Source organism: Oncorhynchus tshawytscha, linkage group LG18 (assembly GCF_018296145.1).
Source record: "Oncorhynchus tshawytscha isolate Ot180627B linkage group LG18, Otsh_v2.0, whole genome shotgun sequence".
NCBI classification, from domain to species: Eukaryota; Metazoa; Chordata; class Actinopteri; order Salmoniformes; family Salmonidae; genus Oncorhynchus; species Oncorhynchus tshawytscha.
In genome coordinates this window covers 25487261-25506529 of record NC_056446.1, presented here as the reverse complement: position 1 = coordinate 25506529, position 19269 = coordinate 25487261, and the positions used below count along the sequence as shown (strand labels likewise).

General features: G+C 47.3%; 1 protein-coding gene across 1 annotated transcript in view; it reads right to left on the bottom strand.

Moving 5' to 3' along the window:
• LOC112217790 (wiskott-Aldrich syndrome protein family member 1-like) overlaps positions 1-19269 on the bottom strand; it is a 127437-nt gene that overhangs the window by 18637 nt on the left and 89531 nt on the right. Inside the window, 2 exon segments of the mRNA XM_042300867.1 lie at positions 8140-8257; positions 17984-18137. Coding sequence (XP_042156801.1) covers positions 8140-8257; positions 17984-18137 — 272 coding nt within the window.

Genomic DNA, 19269 nt, shown 5'->3' with positions numbered 1-19269 from the left:
TGATTAAGCCAATAGTGTATGGATGATTCATAGTTTAGGCTGGGTTCATGCAGATAGCTATCAATTTACGATGTTTGGAATGAGACTGATGTGAGGTAAAGAATAATTCATTAATTAGAAGACTAATTGATCAGATATTAAAATATCTGAAGAGTTATATTCGGAAAATGATAACTTTGTAATCTGAAGATTTTCCATGGTGCCCCGACTACCTAGTTAATTCAATTTACATGATTAGTCTAATCATGTAATAATATTTACAGAGAATTGATTTGATAAATAACAGTCTTCACCTTTAATGATGCCAGAGACGCGACATTTGTTTCCGTGACACATGCTCAGGTGATCAGGCGGGCATGTGACAGAGGGGTGGGTAGTGATTTGACGAGACGTAGATTGGACAGTAGTCACACAGCAGAGTGAAGGGAACATCATGAATCCTAACAGTAATGCATATTGATTAGCCAAGATTAATCACAGGCCATTACGCTGAGGAAGCACGGGTGGAGAGAAGCACACACACACACACACACACACACACACACACACACACACACACACACCAGAGAATATGGAATGGACCCGAAGGTTTATTGTACTCGCAAGCCTTTCCTTAATCAGTTAAAATGGTTATGAGTGATGAGTGTGTGGGTCGCTGTGTGTATGTGTTCGTGTTTGAGTGTGTGTGTGGGTTCATGTTTGAGTGTGTGTGTTCATGTTTGAGTGTGTGTGTGGGTTCTGCATGTGTAATTACTGTTATAAATGTGGCTAATTTCAGGACCCTGTATGACTAACCCATGCAGTCATCCTCCATCTGAATGTGCCAGCGGCACACAGGAGTGTGTCTTGCTGTGTGTGTGTGTATATACAGTGTGTGTGTGTGTGTGTGTGTATGTGTATACAGTGTGTGTGTGTATACAGTGTGTGTATGTGTATACAGTGTGTGTGTGTATACAGTGTGTGTATGTGTATACAGTGTGTATGTGTATAGTGTGTGTGTGTGTGTGTGTATGTGTATACAGTGTGTGTGTATACAGTGTGTGTGTGTATGTGTATACAGTGTGTGTGTGTGTGTACAGTGTGTGTATGTGTATACAGTGTGTGTGTGTATACAGTGTGTGTATACAGTGTGTATGTGTATACAGTGTGTGTGTGTGTGTGTGTGTATGTGTATACAGTGTGTGTGTATACAGTGTGTGTGTGTATGTGTATACAGTGTGTGTATGTGTATACAGTGTGTATGTGTATACAGTGTGTGTGTGTGTGTATGTGTATACAGTGTGTGTGTGTATACAGTGTGTGTATGTGTTTACAGTGTGTGTGTATACAGTGTGTGTGTGTATGTGTATACAGTGTGTGTGTGTGTGTATGTGTATACAGTGTGTGTGTATACAGTGTGTGTGTGTGTGTGACAGACTCAGCGTAATGCCACCGCCACTGCTCTCTCTACTCCCCCATGCAGGTCCTAACCCAGCCTGGGAGTCTGGGGGTGGGAGGGAGGGACCTGGTACAGTTACCTAACCATCATTTGGTCATTGTCATGGAGATTGTATACTAATCAGGGGTGAAAGTAGAATTAATTTATTCTGATACAGGACCTTCTATGTCATTTGATGGCCTCATCATAGAACTACATACAGAATCCCTACTAATTCAATAGGATCTCTGTGAGTCTTAAACATTTGTGATTTAACTTCTAAAATGTATGACCTTTTACCGTGGCATAACCTCAACCGGTCATGATGTCTTCATCTGATTGTCAGTAAAGGAGCCAGTAAAGGGCTCCTTTACTACCACACATGTTCATCTACTCACAACATATCTCCAACCTCTAAACAGTGGTGAATGGAAAGAGACCTCTTCTACACAACACACCAAAAAGTGTAATGACACTTGGCGATTGTAATTAGGACAGAATGTATGTGTCCACTGCTGTCCGCGTGTCTCGGTTTCGGCCACTCATCTCTGCCTTGGAAAAATGTCAGTGTTCTCGCCGAACCACATAGTATTTTGGAGCGTAGGCTTTCCTACCGGTGTTCATGTCCATTCTCTCTTTTCCATGCCTCTGACATGCAGTTTTCTTGATATTTGGTTTTCATTATTGTGATAGGCTCATGTTTTACCGGTACGGCGTACCCCCACTATTTATTTTACCGGTACGGCGTACCCCCACTATTTATTTTACCGGTACGGCGTACCCCCACTATTTATTTTACCGGTACGGCGTACCCCCACTATTTATTTTACCGGTACGGCGTACCCCACTATTTATTTTACCGGTACGGCGTACCCCACTATTTATTTTACCGGTGGGTACGGCGTACTACTATTTATTTTACCGGTACGGCGTACCCCACTATTTATTTTACCGGTACGGCGTACCCCACTATTTATTTTACCGGCGTACCCCACTATTTGTTTTACCGGTACGGCGTACCCCACTACTATTTGTTTTACTATTTTTATTTTACCGGTACGGTGTACCCCACAATTTGTTTTACCAGGACGGCGTACCCCACTATTTATTTTACCGGTACGGCGTACCCCCACTATTTATTTTACCGGTACGGCGTACCCCCACTATTTATTTTACCGGTACGGCGTACCCCCACTATTTATTTTACCGGTACGGCGTACCAGACCACCTTACTTTCACCCCTAATTTGAATTACCAAGTACATAGTAGTACTAAAGTACTGAACCTCTTACATGTGAAGTTCAGGGAGAAATATCAGATCACAACCATCCTGGTAGTTAGTGGAAACCCAAAGACACCGAGGGGAGGGGGTCTGTGTTAATGGGCAGCAGGTGGAGGAAGGGGTCTGTGTTAGTGGGAAGTGGGCAGCAGGTGGAGGGAGGGGTCTGTGTTAGTGGGCAGCAGGTGAAGGGAGGGGGTCTCTGTTAGTGGGCAGCAGGTGGAGGAAGGGGGTCTGTGTTAGTGGGCAGCAGGTGGAGGAAGGGGGTCTGTGTTAGTGGGCAGCATGGGGGTCTCTGGGAAGGGGGAGGGAGGGTGTCTGTGTTAGTGGGCAGCAGGTGGAGGGACGGTGTCTGTGTTAGTGGGCAGCAGGTAGAGGAAGGTGGTCTATGTTAGTGGGCAGCATATGGAGGGAGGGGGTCTGTGTTAGTGGGAAGTGGGAAGCAGGTGGAGGGAGGGGTCTGTGTTAGTGGGCAGCAGGTGCAAGGAGGGGGTCTGTGTTAGTGGGCAGCAGGTAAAGGGAGGGGGTCTGTGTTAGTGGGCAGCAGGTGGAGGGAGGGGGTCTGTGTTAGTGGGCAGCAGGTGAAGGGAGGGGGTCTGTGTTAGTGGGCAGCAGGTGGAGGCAGGGGGTCTGTGTTAGTGGGCAGCAGGTGGAGGGAGGGAGTCTGTTATAGTGGGCAGCAGGTGAATGGAGGGGTTCTGTGTTAGTGGGAAGTGGGCAGCAGGTGAAGGGAGGGGGTCTGTGTTAATGGGCAGCAGGTGAAGGGAGGGGGTCTGTGTTAGTGGGAAGTGGGCAGCAGGTGAAGGGAGGGGGTCTGTGTTAGTGGGCAGCAGGTAAAGGGAGGGGGTCTGTGTTAGTGGGCAGCAGGTGGAGGGAGGGGGTCTGTGTTAGTGGGCAGCAGGTGGAGGGAGGGGTCTGTGTTAGTGGTGAGCAGGTGGAGGGAGGGGGTCTGTGTTAGTGGGCAGCAGGTGGAGGGAGGGGGTCTGTGTTAGTGGGCAGCAGGTGGAGGGAGGGGTCTGTGTTAGTGGGCAGCAGGTGGAGGGAGGGCTGCATGCTAACCTAGGAGGTTACAATCCGGCCAGCCAGCAATTGTCTCAGAAGTGTTTTGTAGTTAGGGAGGTGATTAACAAGGGTTTCTAGGTAAGTAGTAGGTAGGTATGTAGTAGGTAGGTAAGTAGTAGGTAGGTAAGTAGGAGGTAGGTAAGTAGGAGGTAGGTAAGTAGGAGAAAGGTAAGTAAGAGATAGGTAAGTAGTAGGTAGGTAAGTAGGAGGGGTTAGCAGCAGAGTTAGTGGGGGCCAGTCCACTGCTTTGATGCAGGGCAAATGCCTCACGGGGGTTAGGTAGGGGGCAGCAGGATAACCTGAGGGTCCCATGACAGGGTCTGGGGGTCAGCCTTACCTCTGGGGGGGTGGGGACTCTTATAAGGCCCTCCGGCCACAAATGAAAAGGCATTTCCAGCTGCACACAGTCAGAGACAATAGAGACGGGATGAGAACAGGGGAGAGGACGAAGGGAAGGAGAGAGGGAGAGGGGTTAGAGCATGGGTAGGGAACCTGATCAGTAATATTGTGTTGAAGGGGGGAGTACATTGTGGGGGGTTGGCAATCGGGGCAAATCCAGTCCCTGCATGTTGGTAGTTTATAAAACCAGTTTGTTCCAGAAAAAAGTGCCCTGATCTGTTGTAGAGATGCTTGTACACTCTCTCCCTCTTTTTCCCTGTTCTTACTCTCTCTCTTTCTCTGTTCTTACTCTCTCTCTTTCTCTGTTCTTTCTCTCTCTCTCTCTCTGTTCTTTCTTTCTCTCTCACTCACTTTCTCTAGCCAAGGATATCATGTCTATCCACTCACATAGCTCCATAATGTCCATGCCAGAAACACAGTCGTCTCTTATTCCACCATCCTGTACCTGTATGCCTGTATCTCATAATGTATCTGAACCCAAACCAGAACTATTTGTGTGTAGACCCTAGAAATCTCCCTCACCTGGCTATCTGTAAGGGCTCTGTACTCTGTACTGTAATGGCTGCCAGTGTATTGTGGTGCAGGGGAAATGAATAGGGCTTTATAACCCCACTGAGTTAAGCCTTTTATTAGACTGGGATCTGGCCCCAACTCCCCCACCATCCCAACTCAATACCCTGTCTACACAAAACAAGGTCTATTGAATACTGTATATATAGGCCCATAGCCTAGTATTCGGTGAAATACTTCTTTCTATATATTCTGTGTCCTCTGTCTTTTCTAAACCACACAGTGGTGTGACTGTAATTGTCCCCTGACTACTGTAACTGTCCCCTGACTACTGTAACTGTCCCCTGACTACTGTAACGGTCCTCTGTTCCCTGACTACAGTAACTGTCCCCTGACTACAGTAACTGTCCCCTGACTACTGCAACTGTCCCCTGACTATTGTAACTGTCCCCTGACTACTGTAATGGTCCCCTGACTACTGTAACTGTCCCCTGACTACTGCAACTGTCACCTGACTATTGTAACTGTCCCCTGACTACTGTAACTGTCCCCTGACTACTGTAACTGTCCCCTGTTCCCTGACTACTGTAACTGTCCCCTGAATACTGTAACTGTTCCCTGACTACTGTAACTATCCCCTGACTACTGTAACTCTCCCCTGACTACTGTAACTGTCCCCTGACTACTGTAACTGTCCCCTGACTACTGTAACTGTCCCCTGTTCCCTGACTACTGTAACTGTCCCCTAACTACTGTAACTGTCCCCTGTTACCTGACTACGGTAACTGTTTGTGATCCCTGACTACTGTAAATGTTTGTGTCCCCTGACTACTGCAACTGTCCCCTGACTATTGTAACTGTCCCCTGACTACAGTAACGGTCCCCTGACTACTGTAACTGTCCACTGACTACTGTAACTGTCCCCTGTTCCCTGACTACTGTAACTGTCCCCTGACTACTGTAACTGTTCCCTGACTACTGTAACTGTCCCCTGACTACAGTAACTGTCCCCTAACTACTGTAACGGTCCCCTGACTACTGTAACTGTCCCCTGACTACTGTAACTGTCCCCTGTTCCCTGACTACTGCAACTGTCCCCTGACTATTGTAACTGTCCCCCCTGACTACTGTAACTGTCCCCTGACTACTGTAACTGTCCACTGACTACTGTAACTGTCCCCTGACTACTGTAACTGTCCCCTGACTACTGTAACTGTTCCCTGACTACTGTAACTGTCCCTGACTACAGTAACTGTCCCCTAACTACTGTAACGTCCCCTGACTACTGTAACTGTCCCCTGACTACTGTAACTGTCCCCTGTTCCCTGACTACTGTAACTGTCCCCTGAATACTGTAACTGTTCCCTGACTACTGTAACTGTCCCCTGACTACTGTAACTGTCCCCTGACTACTGTAACTGTCCCCTGTTCCCTGACTACGGTAACTGTTTGTGTTCCCTGACTACGGTAACTGTTTGTGTATCCTGACTACGTTAACTATCCCCTGAATACTGTAACTGTTCCCTGACTATTGTAACTGTCCCCTGACTACAGTAACTGTCCCCTGACTACTGTAACTGTCCCCTGTTCCCTGACTACTGTAACTGTCCCCTGACTACTGTAACTGTCCCCTGACTACTGTAACTATCCCCTGTTGCCTGACTACTGTAACTGTCAACCGTCTACTGTAACTGTCCCCTGACTACTGTAACTGTCCCCTGTTCCCTGACTACTGTAATTATCCCCTGTCCCCTGACTACTGTAACTGTCCCCTGACTACTGTAACTGTCCCCTGTTCCCTGACTACTGTAACTGTCCCCTGACTACTGTAACTATCCCCTGTTGCCTGACTACTGTAACTGTCAACCGTCTACTGTAACTGTCCCCTGACTACTGGAACTGTCCCCTGTTCCCTGACTACTGTAACTGTCCCCTGTTCCCTGACTACTGTAACTGTCCCCTGACTACTGTAACTGTCCCCTGTTCCCTGACTACTGTAACTGTCCCCTGACTACTGTAACTGTCCCCTGACTACTGTAACTGCCCCCTGTTCCCTGTAACTGTCCCCTGTTCCCTGACTGTGAGCCTTGTGACTGAACCATTTATCACCACCATGAAAACCCAAACCTCAACTTCTATATCCCAAACCTCTCTGGCAGGGTTCCTTGTGGAAGTTTCTACCTCATTGACTGGTTGTGTTTGGAAATCTAACCACATTGGCCTCTGATTGAATGGTATGGGGAACTGAGGGATTTGGCCTGCCTCTCAAGATGGTGCTGATTAGCGTCATAGGGAGCCCCTGGGGCTGGGGGGAGGAGACCCCTCCTTCTGCACAGGGGCTGACTGCTCAGTAATTTAGGGTTTGTGTGAGAGACGGAAGGAGATCTCGGACAATATACAAAGGCTCCCTCATGCTTGTGTGTGTGTCTGAGGATGCACAGCGTTCTTCCTCATGAGAGCATTTGTGTGTATGGTACGTATGTGTGTATACAGTATAGTAAATGTGTATTTATGAAGGGCCCCACATGAGATCAGCTGTGTGTACAGTATGTGGGTGTATGGAAATGTGAGTGTGTCTCTCTAAGGATAAACAAAGGCTCCCTCATGAGGAGCGGGGGCAGAGAGAGGGCAGAGCCAACCATTAATTAGAGTAAATAACTAGACAACAGAGAACCACCCTGTATCCTCCCCTCCCTGATGCTCATCTATTACAGATACATAGCTAATGGTTCCCTGTGTGTGTGTGTGTGTGTGTGTGTGTGTGTGTGTGTGTGTGTGTGTGTGTGTGTTGTGTTTGTGAATCTATGCTTTAATGTGTGTGTGTTTGTGTGTGTGTGTGTTCGTGAATCTATGCTTTAATGTGTGTGTGTTTGTGTGTGTGTGTGTGTTCGTGAATCTATGCTTTAATGTGTGTGTGTGTGTGTGTGTGTGTGTTCGTGAATCTATGCTTTAATGTGTGTGTGTGTGTGTTCGTGAATCTATGCTTTAATGTGTGTGTGTGTTCGTGAATCTATGCTTTAATGTGTGTGTGTGTTCGTGAATCTATGCTTTAATGTGTGTGTGTAGAGTACGCTATGGGTCGATATGTACTGTGGTCATTCTGTATAATCAGTGATTTATGCTCACCTCATCTTTCCCCACCCCACTGACCCATATCGACCAGTGTGTGTGTGTGTGTGTGTGAATCACTGACCATAGACTACAGTGTTATGTCCTTCATCACATATATCATCTGTAGTTCTAGATGTTAATAATACTGGCAATTCTGATTCAAGAACAGTTCCACTACTGGGCTCATAATGGCTGAGATTATGCTTACGATATGGAGAGCTGATCTGAAATTAGTTAGGGTCAGAAAGCCACTTGGTGACACAGCCCCTCAGTTAAGGACCAATGGGCTAACGACACCACGCTGAATCCACCAATATGTAGACAGGATGCTGGTGACGGGCCAATGGCTGCCCTTCATTACCTTCTGTTTCCTCTTCTCCTTCCTCTTGTCCTCTGTGTCCTGCAGCATCTTCTCTCTCCACAGGTCAAAGAAGTAGGAGGGGTTGGTGTAGAACTTCAGCCCCTCCTTACCATCATCCCTGCAGGAGGAAAGCACAGTTACCCCCAGACACTGATCTAAGGTCTGCTCAGAGCCTTGTGGACCAGCGAAGGCTGATGGGGGATGCACTCTGATCAGTCAAGTTTGAACTCTCTCTCTCTTTATCTTTTCATTTGTCTTTCATTTCCTCCTGTCTTCACCCTTGACCAGGAGAAATTAAATCGGAAGGAGGAAATTATCACTTCAAATCCCCTATGATGAGGAAATGAATGACCAAACACACACACACACACACACACACACACACACACACACACACACACACACACACACACACACACACACACACACACACACACACACACACACACACTGTCACTCTCTCTCACACACACACACACACACACAACATGAACACAAACACACACACACACACACACACACACACACACACACACACACACACACACACACACACACACACACACACACACACACACACACACACACACACACACACACACACACACTCTCTCTCACACACAGTCACTCTCTCTCACACACACACACACACCCAAGACCTACAAATAGCCACATTGACTCACTCTCATACACATGCTAGTCAGTTGCACCAGCAAAAGGTACTGAGGTAACTCACTAACTGAGCCATATTCTGCCCTGACAACATCATACTGGTTTCTCCATAAGTCACCTGCAGCATTTGAAGGGTTCCACCTCTTTCTCCTAAGGACCATGATGTGCTCGGTGACGAGAGGCCGTGATTGTGACAGAGGGAGGAAGAGGAAACATCATCTAAAATAGCTGAGGACATTTAGTGATATGCAACAACATGGGGAAGATTGAAGGGAGTATGACAGGGGTAGGCTGTGTGTGATTGTGTGTGTGAGTGCATCATGTGTATGTGAATTTGGTGTGTGTGTCTGTGTTTATTGTGACTGAGTAGTATGGTGTTTATATTGTGATTGTGTATGTGACAGGGTAGCAGCAGCTGGATCTGAAGAACAACAGCCTGAGGTGTTGCAGAGAGAGAGAGAGAGAGAGAGAGAGAGAGAGAGAGAGAGAGAGAGAGAGAGAGAGAGAGAGAGAGAGAGAAGACTTCTATGCCATCAAAAGGAACATAAAATTCGACACGCCAATTTGGATCTGGCTAAAAATACTTGAATCAGTTATTGAACACATTGCCCTTTATGGTGTGCAGTGTAAAACACAAAATATTACATGCAGAGCAGAATTAGGCCGATACCCACTAATTATCAAAATCCAGAAAAGAGCCATTCAATTCTACAACCACCTAAAAGGAAGTGATTCCCAAACCTTCCATAACAAAGCCATCACCTACAGAGAGATAAACCTGGAGAAGAGTCCCCTAAGCAAGCTGGTCCTGGAGCTCTGTTCACAAACACACCCCACAGAGCCACAGGACAGCAACACAATTACACTCAACCAAATTATGAGAAAACAAAAAGATAATTACTTGACACATTGGAAAGAATTAACAAAACAAAAAGCAGAACAAACTGGAATGCTATTTGGCCCTTAACAGAGAGAACACAGTGGCAGAATACCTGACCACCGTGACTGACCCAAAATGAAGGAAATCTTTGACTATGTACAGACTCAGTGAGCATAGCCTTGCTATTGAGAAAGGCCACCATAGGCAGACCTGGCTCTCAAGAGAAGACAGTCTATGTGCACACTAGAGGTCAACCGATTAACCGGCATGGCCGATTAATTAGGGCTGATTTCAAGTTTTCATAACAATTGGCCTTTTTGGACGCCGATTATGGCCAATTACATTGCAATCCACGAGGAGACTGTGGCAGTGTCACGTTCTGACCTTTATTTCCTTTGTTTTGTCATTATTTAGTATGGTCAGGGCGTGAGTTGGGGTGGGCAGTCTGTTTGTTTTTCTATGATTTGGGTATTTCTATGTTTCGGCCTAGTATGGTTCTTAATCAGAGGCAGGTGTCATTAGTTGTCTCTGATTGAGAATCATACTTAGGTAGCCTGGGTTTCACTGTGTGTTTGTGGGTGATTGTTCCTGTCTCTGTGTTTGCACCAGATAGGGCTGTTTAGGTTTTCACGTTTCTTGTTTTGTAGATTGTTCATGTGTAGTTGCTTTATTAAAGTACCATGAATAGAAACCACGCTGCGTTTTGGTCCACCTCTCCTTCATCACAAGAAGACGGTTACAGAATCACCCACCACAACAGGACCAAGCGGCGTGGTAACAGGCAGTGGCAGCAGGAGCAGCGCGAGGAGTACTGGACATGGGAGGATGAGTTGGATGGTAAAGGACCCTGGGCACAGCCTGGAGAATATCGCCGCCCCAAAGAAGAGCTGGAGGCGGCGAAGGCGGAGAGGCGCTGGTATGAGGAGGCAGCACGGTGGCGTGGATGGAAGCCCGAGAGTCAGCCCCAAACATTTCTTGGGGGAGGCACACAGGAAGTGTGGCGAAGCCAGGTAGGAGACCTGCGCCAACTTCCTGTGCTTTCCGGGGGGCGAGAGAGACCGGGCAGGCACCATGTTATGCCGCACGGTGTCCCCAGTGCGGGTGCATAGCCCGGTGCGGTACATTCCAGCTCCGCGTATCGGCCGGGCTAGAGTGGGCATCGAGCCAAGTGCCATGAAGCCGGCTCTACACATCTGGTCTCCAGTGCGTCTCCTTGGGCCGGCTTACATGGCACCAGCCTTGCGCACGGTGTCCCCGGTTCGCCTGCATAGCCCAGTGCGGGCTATTCCACCTCGCCGCACTGGCAGGGCGACCGGGACCATTCAACCGGGTAAGGTTGGGCAGGCTCGGTGCTCAAGAGCTCCAGTGCGCCTGCACGGTCCGGTCTATCCGGTACCACCTCCACGCATCAGCCCTCCGGTGTCAGCCCCCCGCACCAGGCTGTCTCTCTGTCTCATCCTTACAGGTGCTCCCACCTGTCCAGCGCTGTCAGAGCCTTCCTCCTCTCCAGCGCTGTTGGAATCTCCCGCCTCTCTGGCGCTGCTAGAACCTTCCTCCTCTCCAGTGCAGCCGGAGTCTCCCGCCTGTTCGGCGCTGCCAGAGCTCCCGCCCCTCATTCCAGAGGCGCCAGAGCCCCTCATTCTAGAGGCGCCAGAGCCCCTCATTCTAGAGGTGCCAGAGCCCCTCATTCTAGAGGCGCCAGAGCCCCTCATTCTAGAGGCGCCAGAGCCCCTTATTCTAGAGGCGCCAGAGCCCCTCATTCTAGAGGCGCCAGAGCCCCTCATTCTAGAGGCGCCAGAGCCCCTCATTCCAGAGGCACCAGAGCTCCTCAGTCCAGCGCTGCCAGAGCTTTCCTCTCCAGTGTTGCCGGAGTTTCCCGTCTGCCCAGCGCCATCTGAGCTACCCGTCTGCCCAGCGCCATCTGTGCTACCCAGTCTGCCCAGCGCCGCCTGAGCCACCCGTCTGCCCAGCGCCGCCTGAGCCACCCGTCTGCCCAGCGCCCTGAGCCAGTCTGCCCAGCGCCGCCAGTGCCCAGCCCCGCCAGTCTGCCCAGCGCCGCCAGTCTGCAAGGAGCCGCCAGTGCCGCCAGTCTGCCAGGGTCCGCCAGTCAGCCAGGGTCCGCCAGTCAGCCAGTGCCGCCAGTCAGCCAGGGGCCGCCAGTGCCGCCAGTGTGCCCAGCGCCGCCAGTCTGCAAGGAGCTGCCAGTGCCGCCAGTCTGCAAGGAGCCGCCAGTGCCGCCAGTCTGCAAGGAGCCGCCAGTGCCGCCAGTCAGCCAGGGGCCGCCAGTCAGCCAGGGGCCGCCAGTCAGCCAGGGGCCGCCAGTGCCCCTCAGCCCAGAAGCGCCAGAGCCCCTCAGCCCAGAGGCGCCAGAGCCCCTCAGTCCAGAGCTTCCGCCCCTCTGTCCAGAGCTTCCACCCCTCTGTCCAGAGCTTCCGCCCCTCTGTCCAGAGCTTCCGCCCCTCTGTCCCGAGCTGCCCCTTTGTCCCGAGCTGCCCCTCAGTCCAGTGGGGTCATTTAGTAGGGTCACCGTGGTTAGGAGGCCACGGAAGTGGACAAGAACGCGGACTAAGACGATGGTGAAGTGGGGTCCGCGTACCGCGTCAGAGCCGCCACCGCGGACAGACGCCCACCCAGACCCTCCCCTATAGGTTAAGGTTTTGCGGCCGGAGTCCGCACCTTTGGGGGCAGTCTATGTTTGTTTTTCTATGATTTGGGTATTTCTATGTTTCGGCCTAGTATGGTTCTCAATCAGAGGCAGGTGTCATTAGTTGTCTCTGATTGAGAATCATACTTAGGTAGCCAGGGTTTCACTGTGTGTTTGTGGGTGATTGTTCCTGTCTCTGTGTTTGCACCAGATAGGGCTGTTTAGGTTTTCACCTTTCTTGTTTTGTAGATTGTTCATGTGTAGTTGCTTTATTAAAGTACCATGAATAGAAACCACGCTGCGTTTTGGTCCGCCTCTCCTTCACCACAAGAAGACCGTTAGGCAGGCTGACCACCTGTTACACGAGTGCAGCGTCAAAAGAACCTTGTGGCTGCAAGGAGCCACGGTAAGTTGCTAGCTAGCATTAAACTTATCTTCTAAAAAACAATCAATCTGCACATAATCACTAGTTAACTACACATGGTTGATGATATTACTAGGTTAACTAGCTTGTCCTGCGTTGCATATAATCAATGTGGTGCCGGTTAATTTATCATCGAATCACAGCCTACTTCATCAAACGGAGGATGATTTAACAAAAGCGCATTCGGCGAAAAAATCACAATCGTTGTACGAATGTACCTAACCATAAACATCAATGCCTTTCTTAAAATCAATACACAGAAGTAGATTTTTTTAAACCTGCGTATTTAGTTGAAAGAAATTCATGTTAGCAGGCAATGTTAAATAGGGACATTGTGTCACTTCTCTTGCGTTCATTGCACGCAAAGTCAGGGTATATGCAACAGTTTGGGCCGCCTGGCTCGTTGTGAACTAATTTGCCAGAATTTTACATAATTATGACATAACATTGACAGTTGTGCAATGTAACAGCAATATTTAGACTTAGGGTTGCCACTTAGGGTTGCCACCCATTCGATAAAACACGGAACGATTTCGTATTTCACTGAAAGAATAAATGTTTTGTTTTCTAAATGATAGTTTCCGTGTTTGACCATATTAATGACCAAAGGCTCGTATTTCTGTGTGTTATTACATTATAATTAAGTCTATGATTTGATATTTGATAGAGCAGTCTGACTACGCAGCAGCAGGCTCGTAAGCATTCATTCAAACAGCACTTTACTGCGTTTGCAATACTTGAAGCACAGCGCTGTTTATGACTTCATGTCTATCAACTCCCAAGATTAGGCTGGTGTAACCGTTGTAAAATGGCTAGCTAGTTAGCGGGGTGCGCGCTAATAGCGTTTCAAACGTCACTTGCTCTGAGACTTGGAGTGGTTGTTCCCCTTGCTCTGCATGGGTAACGCTGCTTCGGGGGTGACTGTTGTCGATGTGTTCCTGGTTCGATCCCAGGTAGGGGCGAGGAGAGGGACGGAAGCTATAGTGTTACACTGGCAATACTAAAGTGCCTATAAGAACATCCAATAGTTAAAGGTATATGAAATACAAATGGTATAGAGAGAAATAGTCCCATAATTCCTATAATAACTACAACCTAAAACTTCTTAACTGGGAATATAGAAGATCTTGGAATATTGAACCACCAGTTTTCATATGTTCTTATGTTCTGATCAAGGAACTTTAACCCTAGCTTTTTACATGGCACACATTGCACTTTTATTTTCTTCTCCAACACTTTGTATTTGCATTATTTAAACCAAATTTAACATGTTTCATTATTTATTTGAGACTAAATAGATTTTATTTAAGTATTATATTAAGTTAAAATAAAAGTGTTCATTGTTCATTTAGTATTGTTGTAATTGTCATTATTACAAATATATATAAAAAAGTTATATATTCATATTTATATATATATATATATATATATATATATATATTATATATATATAATATATATATATATATATACAGTGCCTGCGTATTAACGGACCCCTTGAACTTTGCGACCTTTTGACCCATTTCAGGCTTCAAACATAAAGATATAAAACTGTATTTTTTAGTGAAGAATCAACAACAAGTGGGACACAATCATGAAGTGGAACGACATTTATTGGATATTTCAAACTTTTTTAACAAATGAAAAACGGAAAAATTGGGCGTGCAAAATTATTCAGCCCCTTTACTTTCAGTGCAGCAAACTCTCTCCAGAAGTTCAGTGAGGATCTCTGAATGATCCAATGTTGACCTAAATGACTAATGATGATAAATACAATCCAGCTGTGTGTAATCAAGTCTCCGTATAAATGCACCTGCACTGTGATAGTCTCAGAGGTCCGTTAAAAGCGCAGAGAGCATCATGAAGAACAAGGAACACACCAGGCAGGTCCGAGATACTGTTGTGAAGAAGTTTAAAGCCGGATTTGGATACAAAAAGATTTCCCAAGCTTTAAACATCCCAAGGAGCACTGTGCAAGCGATAATATTGAAATGGAAGGAGTATCAGACCACTGCAAATCTACCAAGACCTGGCCGTCCCTCTAAACTTTCAGCTCATACAAGGAGAAGACTGATCAGAGATGCAGCCAAGAGGCCCATGATCACTCTGGATGAACTGCAGAGATCTACAGCTGAGGTGGGAGACTCTGTCCATAGGACAACAATCAGTCGTATATTGCACAAATCTGGCCTTTATGGAAGAGTGGCAAGAAGAAAGCCATTTCTTAAAGATATCCATAAAAGGTGTTGTTTAAAGTTTGCCACAAGCCACCTGGGAGACACACCAAACATGTGGAAGAAGGTGCTCTGGTCAGATGAAACCAAAATTGAACTTTTTGGCAACAATGCAAAACGTTATGTTTGGCGTAAAAGCAACACAGCTCATCACCCTGAACACACCATCCCCACTGTCAAACATGGTGGTGGCAGCATCATGGTTTGGGCCTGCTTTTCTTCAGCAGGGACAGGGAAGATGGTTAAAATTGATGGGAAGATGGATGGAGCCAAATACAGGACCATTCTGGAAGAAAACCTGATGGAGTCTGCAAAAGACCTGAGACTGGGACGGAGATTTGTCTTCCAACAAGACAATGATCCAAAACATAAAGCAAAATCTACAATGGAATGGTTCAAAAATAAACATATCCAGGTGTTAGAATGGCCAAGTCAAAGTCCAGACCTGAATCTAATCGAGAATCTGTGGAAAGAACTGAAACCTCTGTTCACAAATGCTCTCCATCCAACCTCACTGAGCTCTAGCTGTTTTGCAAGGAGGAATGGGAAAAAAATTCAGTCTTTCGATGTGCAAAACTGATACAGACATACCCCAAGCGACTTACAGCTGTAATCGCAGCAAAAGGTGGCGCTACAAAGTATTAACTTAAGGGGGCTGAATAATTTTGCACGCCCAATTTTTGATTTGTTAAAAAAGTTTGAAATATCCAATAAATGTCGTTCCACTTCATGATTGTGTCCCAATTGTTGTTGATTCTTCACAAAAAAATACAGTTTTATATCTTTATGTTTGAAGCCTGAAATGTGGCAAAAGGTCGCAAAGTTCAAGGGGGCCGAATACTTTCGCAAGGCACATAACCTGAAAGGCCGCTCAGCAAGGAAGAAGCCACTGCTCCAAAACCGCCATAAAAAAGCCAGACTACGGTTTGCAACTGCAAAGTACAAAGATCATACTTTTTGGAGAAATGTCCTCTGGTCTGATGAAACAAAAATAGAACTGTTTGGCCATAACGACCATTGTTATGTTTGGAGGAAAAAGGGGAAGGCTTGCAAGCCGAAGATCACCATCCCAACCATGAAGCACGGGTGTGGCAGCATCATGTTGTGGGGATGCTTTGCTGCAGGAGGGACTGGTGCACTTCACAAAACAAAATAGATGTGGTAGGAAAATTATTTGGATATATTGAAGCAACATCTCAAGACATCAGTCGGGAAGTTAAAGCTTGGTCGCAAATGGGTCTTCCAAATGGACAATGACCCCAAGCATACTTCCAAAGTTGTGGCAAAATGGCTTAAGGACAACAAAGTCAAGGTATTGGAGTGGCCATCATAAAACCCTGACCTCAATCCTATCGAAAATTTGTGGGCAGAACTGAAAAAGTGTGTGCGAGCAAGGAGGCCTACAAACCTGACTCAGTTACACCAGCTCTGTCAGGAGGAATGGCCCAAAATTCACCCAACTTATTGTCGGAAGCTTGTGGAAGGCTACCCGAAACGTTTGACCCAAGTTAAACAATTTAAAGGCAATGCTACCAAATACTAATTGAGTGTTTGTAAACTTCTGACCCACTGGGAATGTGATGAAGGAAATAAAAGCTGAAATAAATCATTCTCTCTACTATTATTCTGACATTTCACATTCTTAAAATAAAGTGGTGATCCTAACTGACCGAAGACAGGGATGTCAGGAATTGTGAAAAACTGAGTTTAAATGTACTTGGCTAAGGTGTATGTAAACTTCCGACTACAACTATATATAGAAGGGTCAGAGAACATGCTGGGTAGAGGTTTCTGTCTGTATGCTGTCCATAGTAATGTCTACAGCTGCGTCTCAGTATAGAGTAGCTCAACAGCTGACATTTATCCTAGAACAGACACAACCATACAGCTACTAAACACACTGTGTCTACAGGCTCTGTGTCTGTCAGCCTATAGAGTAGTAGTAATACCAACACCTGCCTCTATGTCACAGTCATACAGTAGCTTGTGAAACCCACACACACACAAACTGACCCTGGATTTAAAACCAGAGTAATCTACACCTGCAGCTGTCTCCTCAGAACCCCCTGTGTGTGTGTGTGTGTGTGTGTGTGTGTGTGTGTGTGTGTGTGTGTGTGTGTGTGTGTGTGTGTGTGTGTGTGCACATATGGAGATAGAAACAGAGGCTATTATAGAAAATACACACACAAGCATGAATGAATGAAATAAGATAACACAGGCTCTTCTGCTATTACCCAGTTCTACCAGCCAGGCTAGGTCCACAGCCTGGAATAGCCTCGTAAATAACTAAGTCAGTCACCCACACACACACACACACACACACACACACACACACACACAACTGAGAAATCAGACAAATAAAAAGCCCTGGACCGCTTGCTGGGGATTCATCATAGATTATTTACCTCCATTTGACTCTCTCTCTCTCTGTCTCTCCCTCTCGCTCTCTCTCTCGCTCTCTCTCTCCCCCTCTCTCTCTCTCTCTCTCTCTCTCCCTCTCCCTGGCCTGATCTAACAACCAAGACAGACTGAAGAGACAAACACATAGATAAGGATACACACACATTTGCACGCCTGCAAGGGTGTGCACACACACGTACACACAATATAAAGATACAACAGCCAGTTGTCCCTATAAGGTGCCTAGTATCCCTAGTATTTTGCTTGGTGTGATCCATAATGCAGTGATTGCATCAGTAGTGTTATCACACACAGACTGACACACAGACTAAGATTCTGTTATGCCAATGGGCTAATCTATAGGCTGTAGAGGTGCTGACCAATAAGGTGTCAGGTTGCAATAACACTACCCAATCAGGAGGAAGGTTGCTGTGAAGCTGACACTACCCAATCAGGAGGGAGGTTGCTGTGAAGCTGACACTACCCAATCAGGAGGGAGGTTGCTGTGAAGCTGACACTACGCAATCAGGAGGGAGGTTGCTGTGAAGCTGACACTACCAAATCAGGAGGGAGGTTGCTGTGAAGCTGACCTGTAGGGTGTGAGGATGTTGAGGGGTGGCGGCTGCTCGCAGAGGTCAAAGGTCTCTTGCAGGGGGATGGGCAGCGACTGGCGGGCAAACAGCTGCTGGTCCTGGATGGTTGAGCTCCTAAATGCCTTCCTCATAGTGATGTCCTGGAGAGATACTGGAGAGAGAGAGAGAGCGAGAGAGAGAGGGAGAGAGAGAAGAGAGAGAGGAGAGACAAAGACAGGAGAGAGAGGGCGAGAGAGGAGAGACAAAGACATGAGAGAGAGGGAGAGAGAGGAGACAAAGATATGAGAGAGAGGGAGAGAGATGGGAGAGAGAGGAGAGAGAGAGGAGAGACAAAGATAGGAGCGAGAAGGAGAGAGAGGGGAGAGAGAGAGGAGAGACATAGATAGGAGAGAGAGAGGGAGAGAGAGAGGAGAGACAAAGATAGGAGAGAGGGAGAAAGAGAGGAGAGAGAGGAGAGACAAAGATAGGAGAGAGAGGGAGAGAGAGGGGAGAGAGAGAGGAGAGAGAGAGAGAGGAAAGAGAGAGGAGAGAGACAAAGACAGGAGAGAGAGAGGGAGAGAGAGAGGAAAGAGAGAGGAGAGAGGAGAGAGAGAGGAGAGAGAGGGGAGAGAGAGGGGAGAGAGGAAAGAGAGAGGAGAGAGACAAAGACAGGAGAGAGACAAAGACAGGAGAGAGAGAGGGAGAGAAAAGAGAGAGGAGAGAGGGGGGAGAAAGAGATAGAGGAGAGAGGAAAGAGAGAGGAGAGTCAGAGGAGAAAGAGATAGGAGAGAGACAAAGACAGTAGAGAGAGAGGAGAGAGAGAGGAGAGGAGAGAGAGGGAGAGAGAGGAGAGACAAAGATCGGATAGAGAGGGGAGAGAGAGAGAGAGACAAAGATATGAGAGAGAGAGAGAGAGGGAGAGAGAGAGGAGAGAGAGGAGAGACAAAGATAGGAGAGAGAGAGGGAGAGACAAATATAGGAGAGAGAGAGAGGGAGCGAGAGAGAGGAGAGACAAAGACAGGAGAGAGAGGAGAGAGAGGAGAGGAGAGGAAAAAGATATGAGAGAGAGAGGGAGAGAGATAGGAAAGAGAGGAGATAGGAAAGAGAGAGGAGAGGGAGGAGAAAGAGATAGCAGAGAGAGGAAAGAGAGGAGAGAGGAAAGAGAGAGGAGAGGGAGGAGAAAGAGATAGCAGAGAGAGGAGAGAGAGGAGAGGGGAAAGAGAGAGGAGAGAGAGGAGAAAGAGATAGGAGAGAGAGGAGAGGGGAAAGAGAGAGGAGAGAGAGGAGAAAGAGATAGGAGAGAG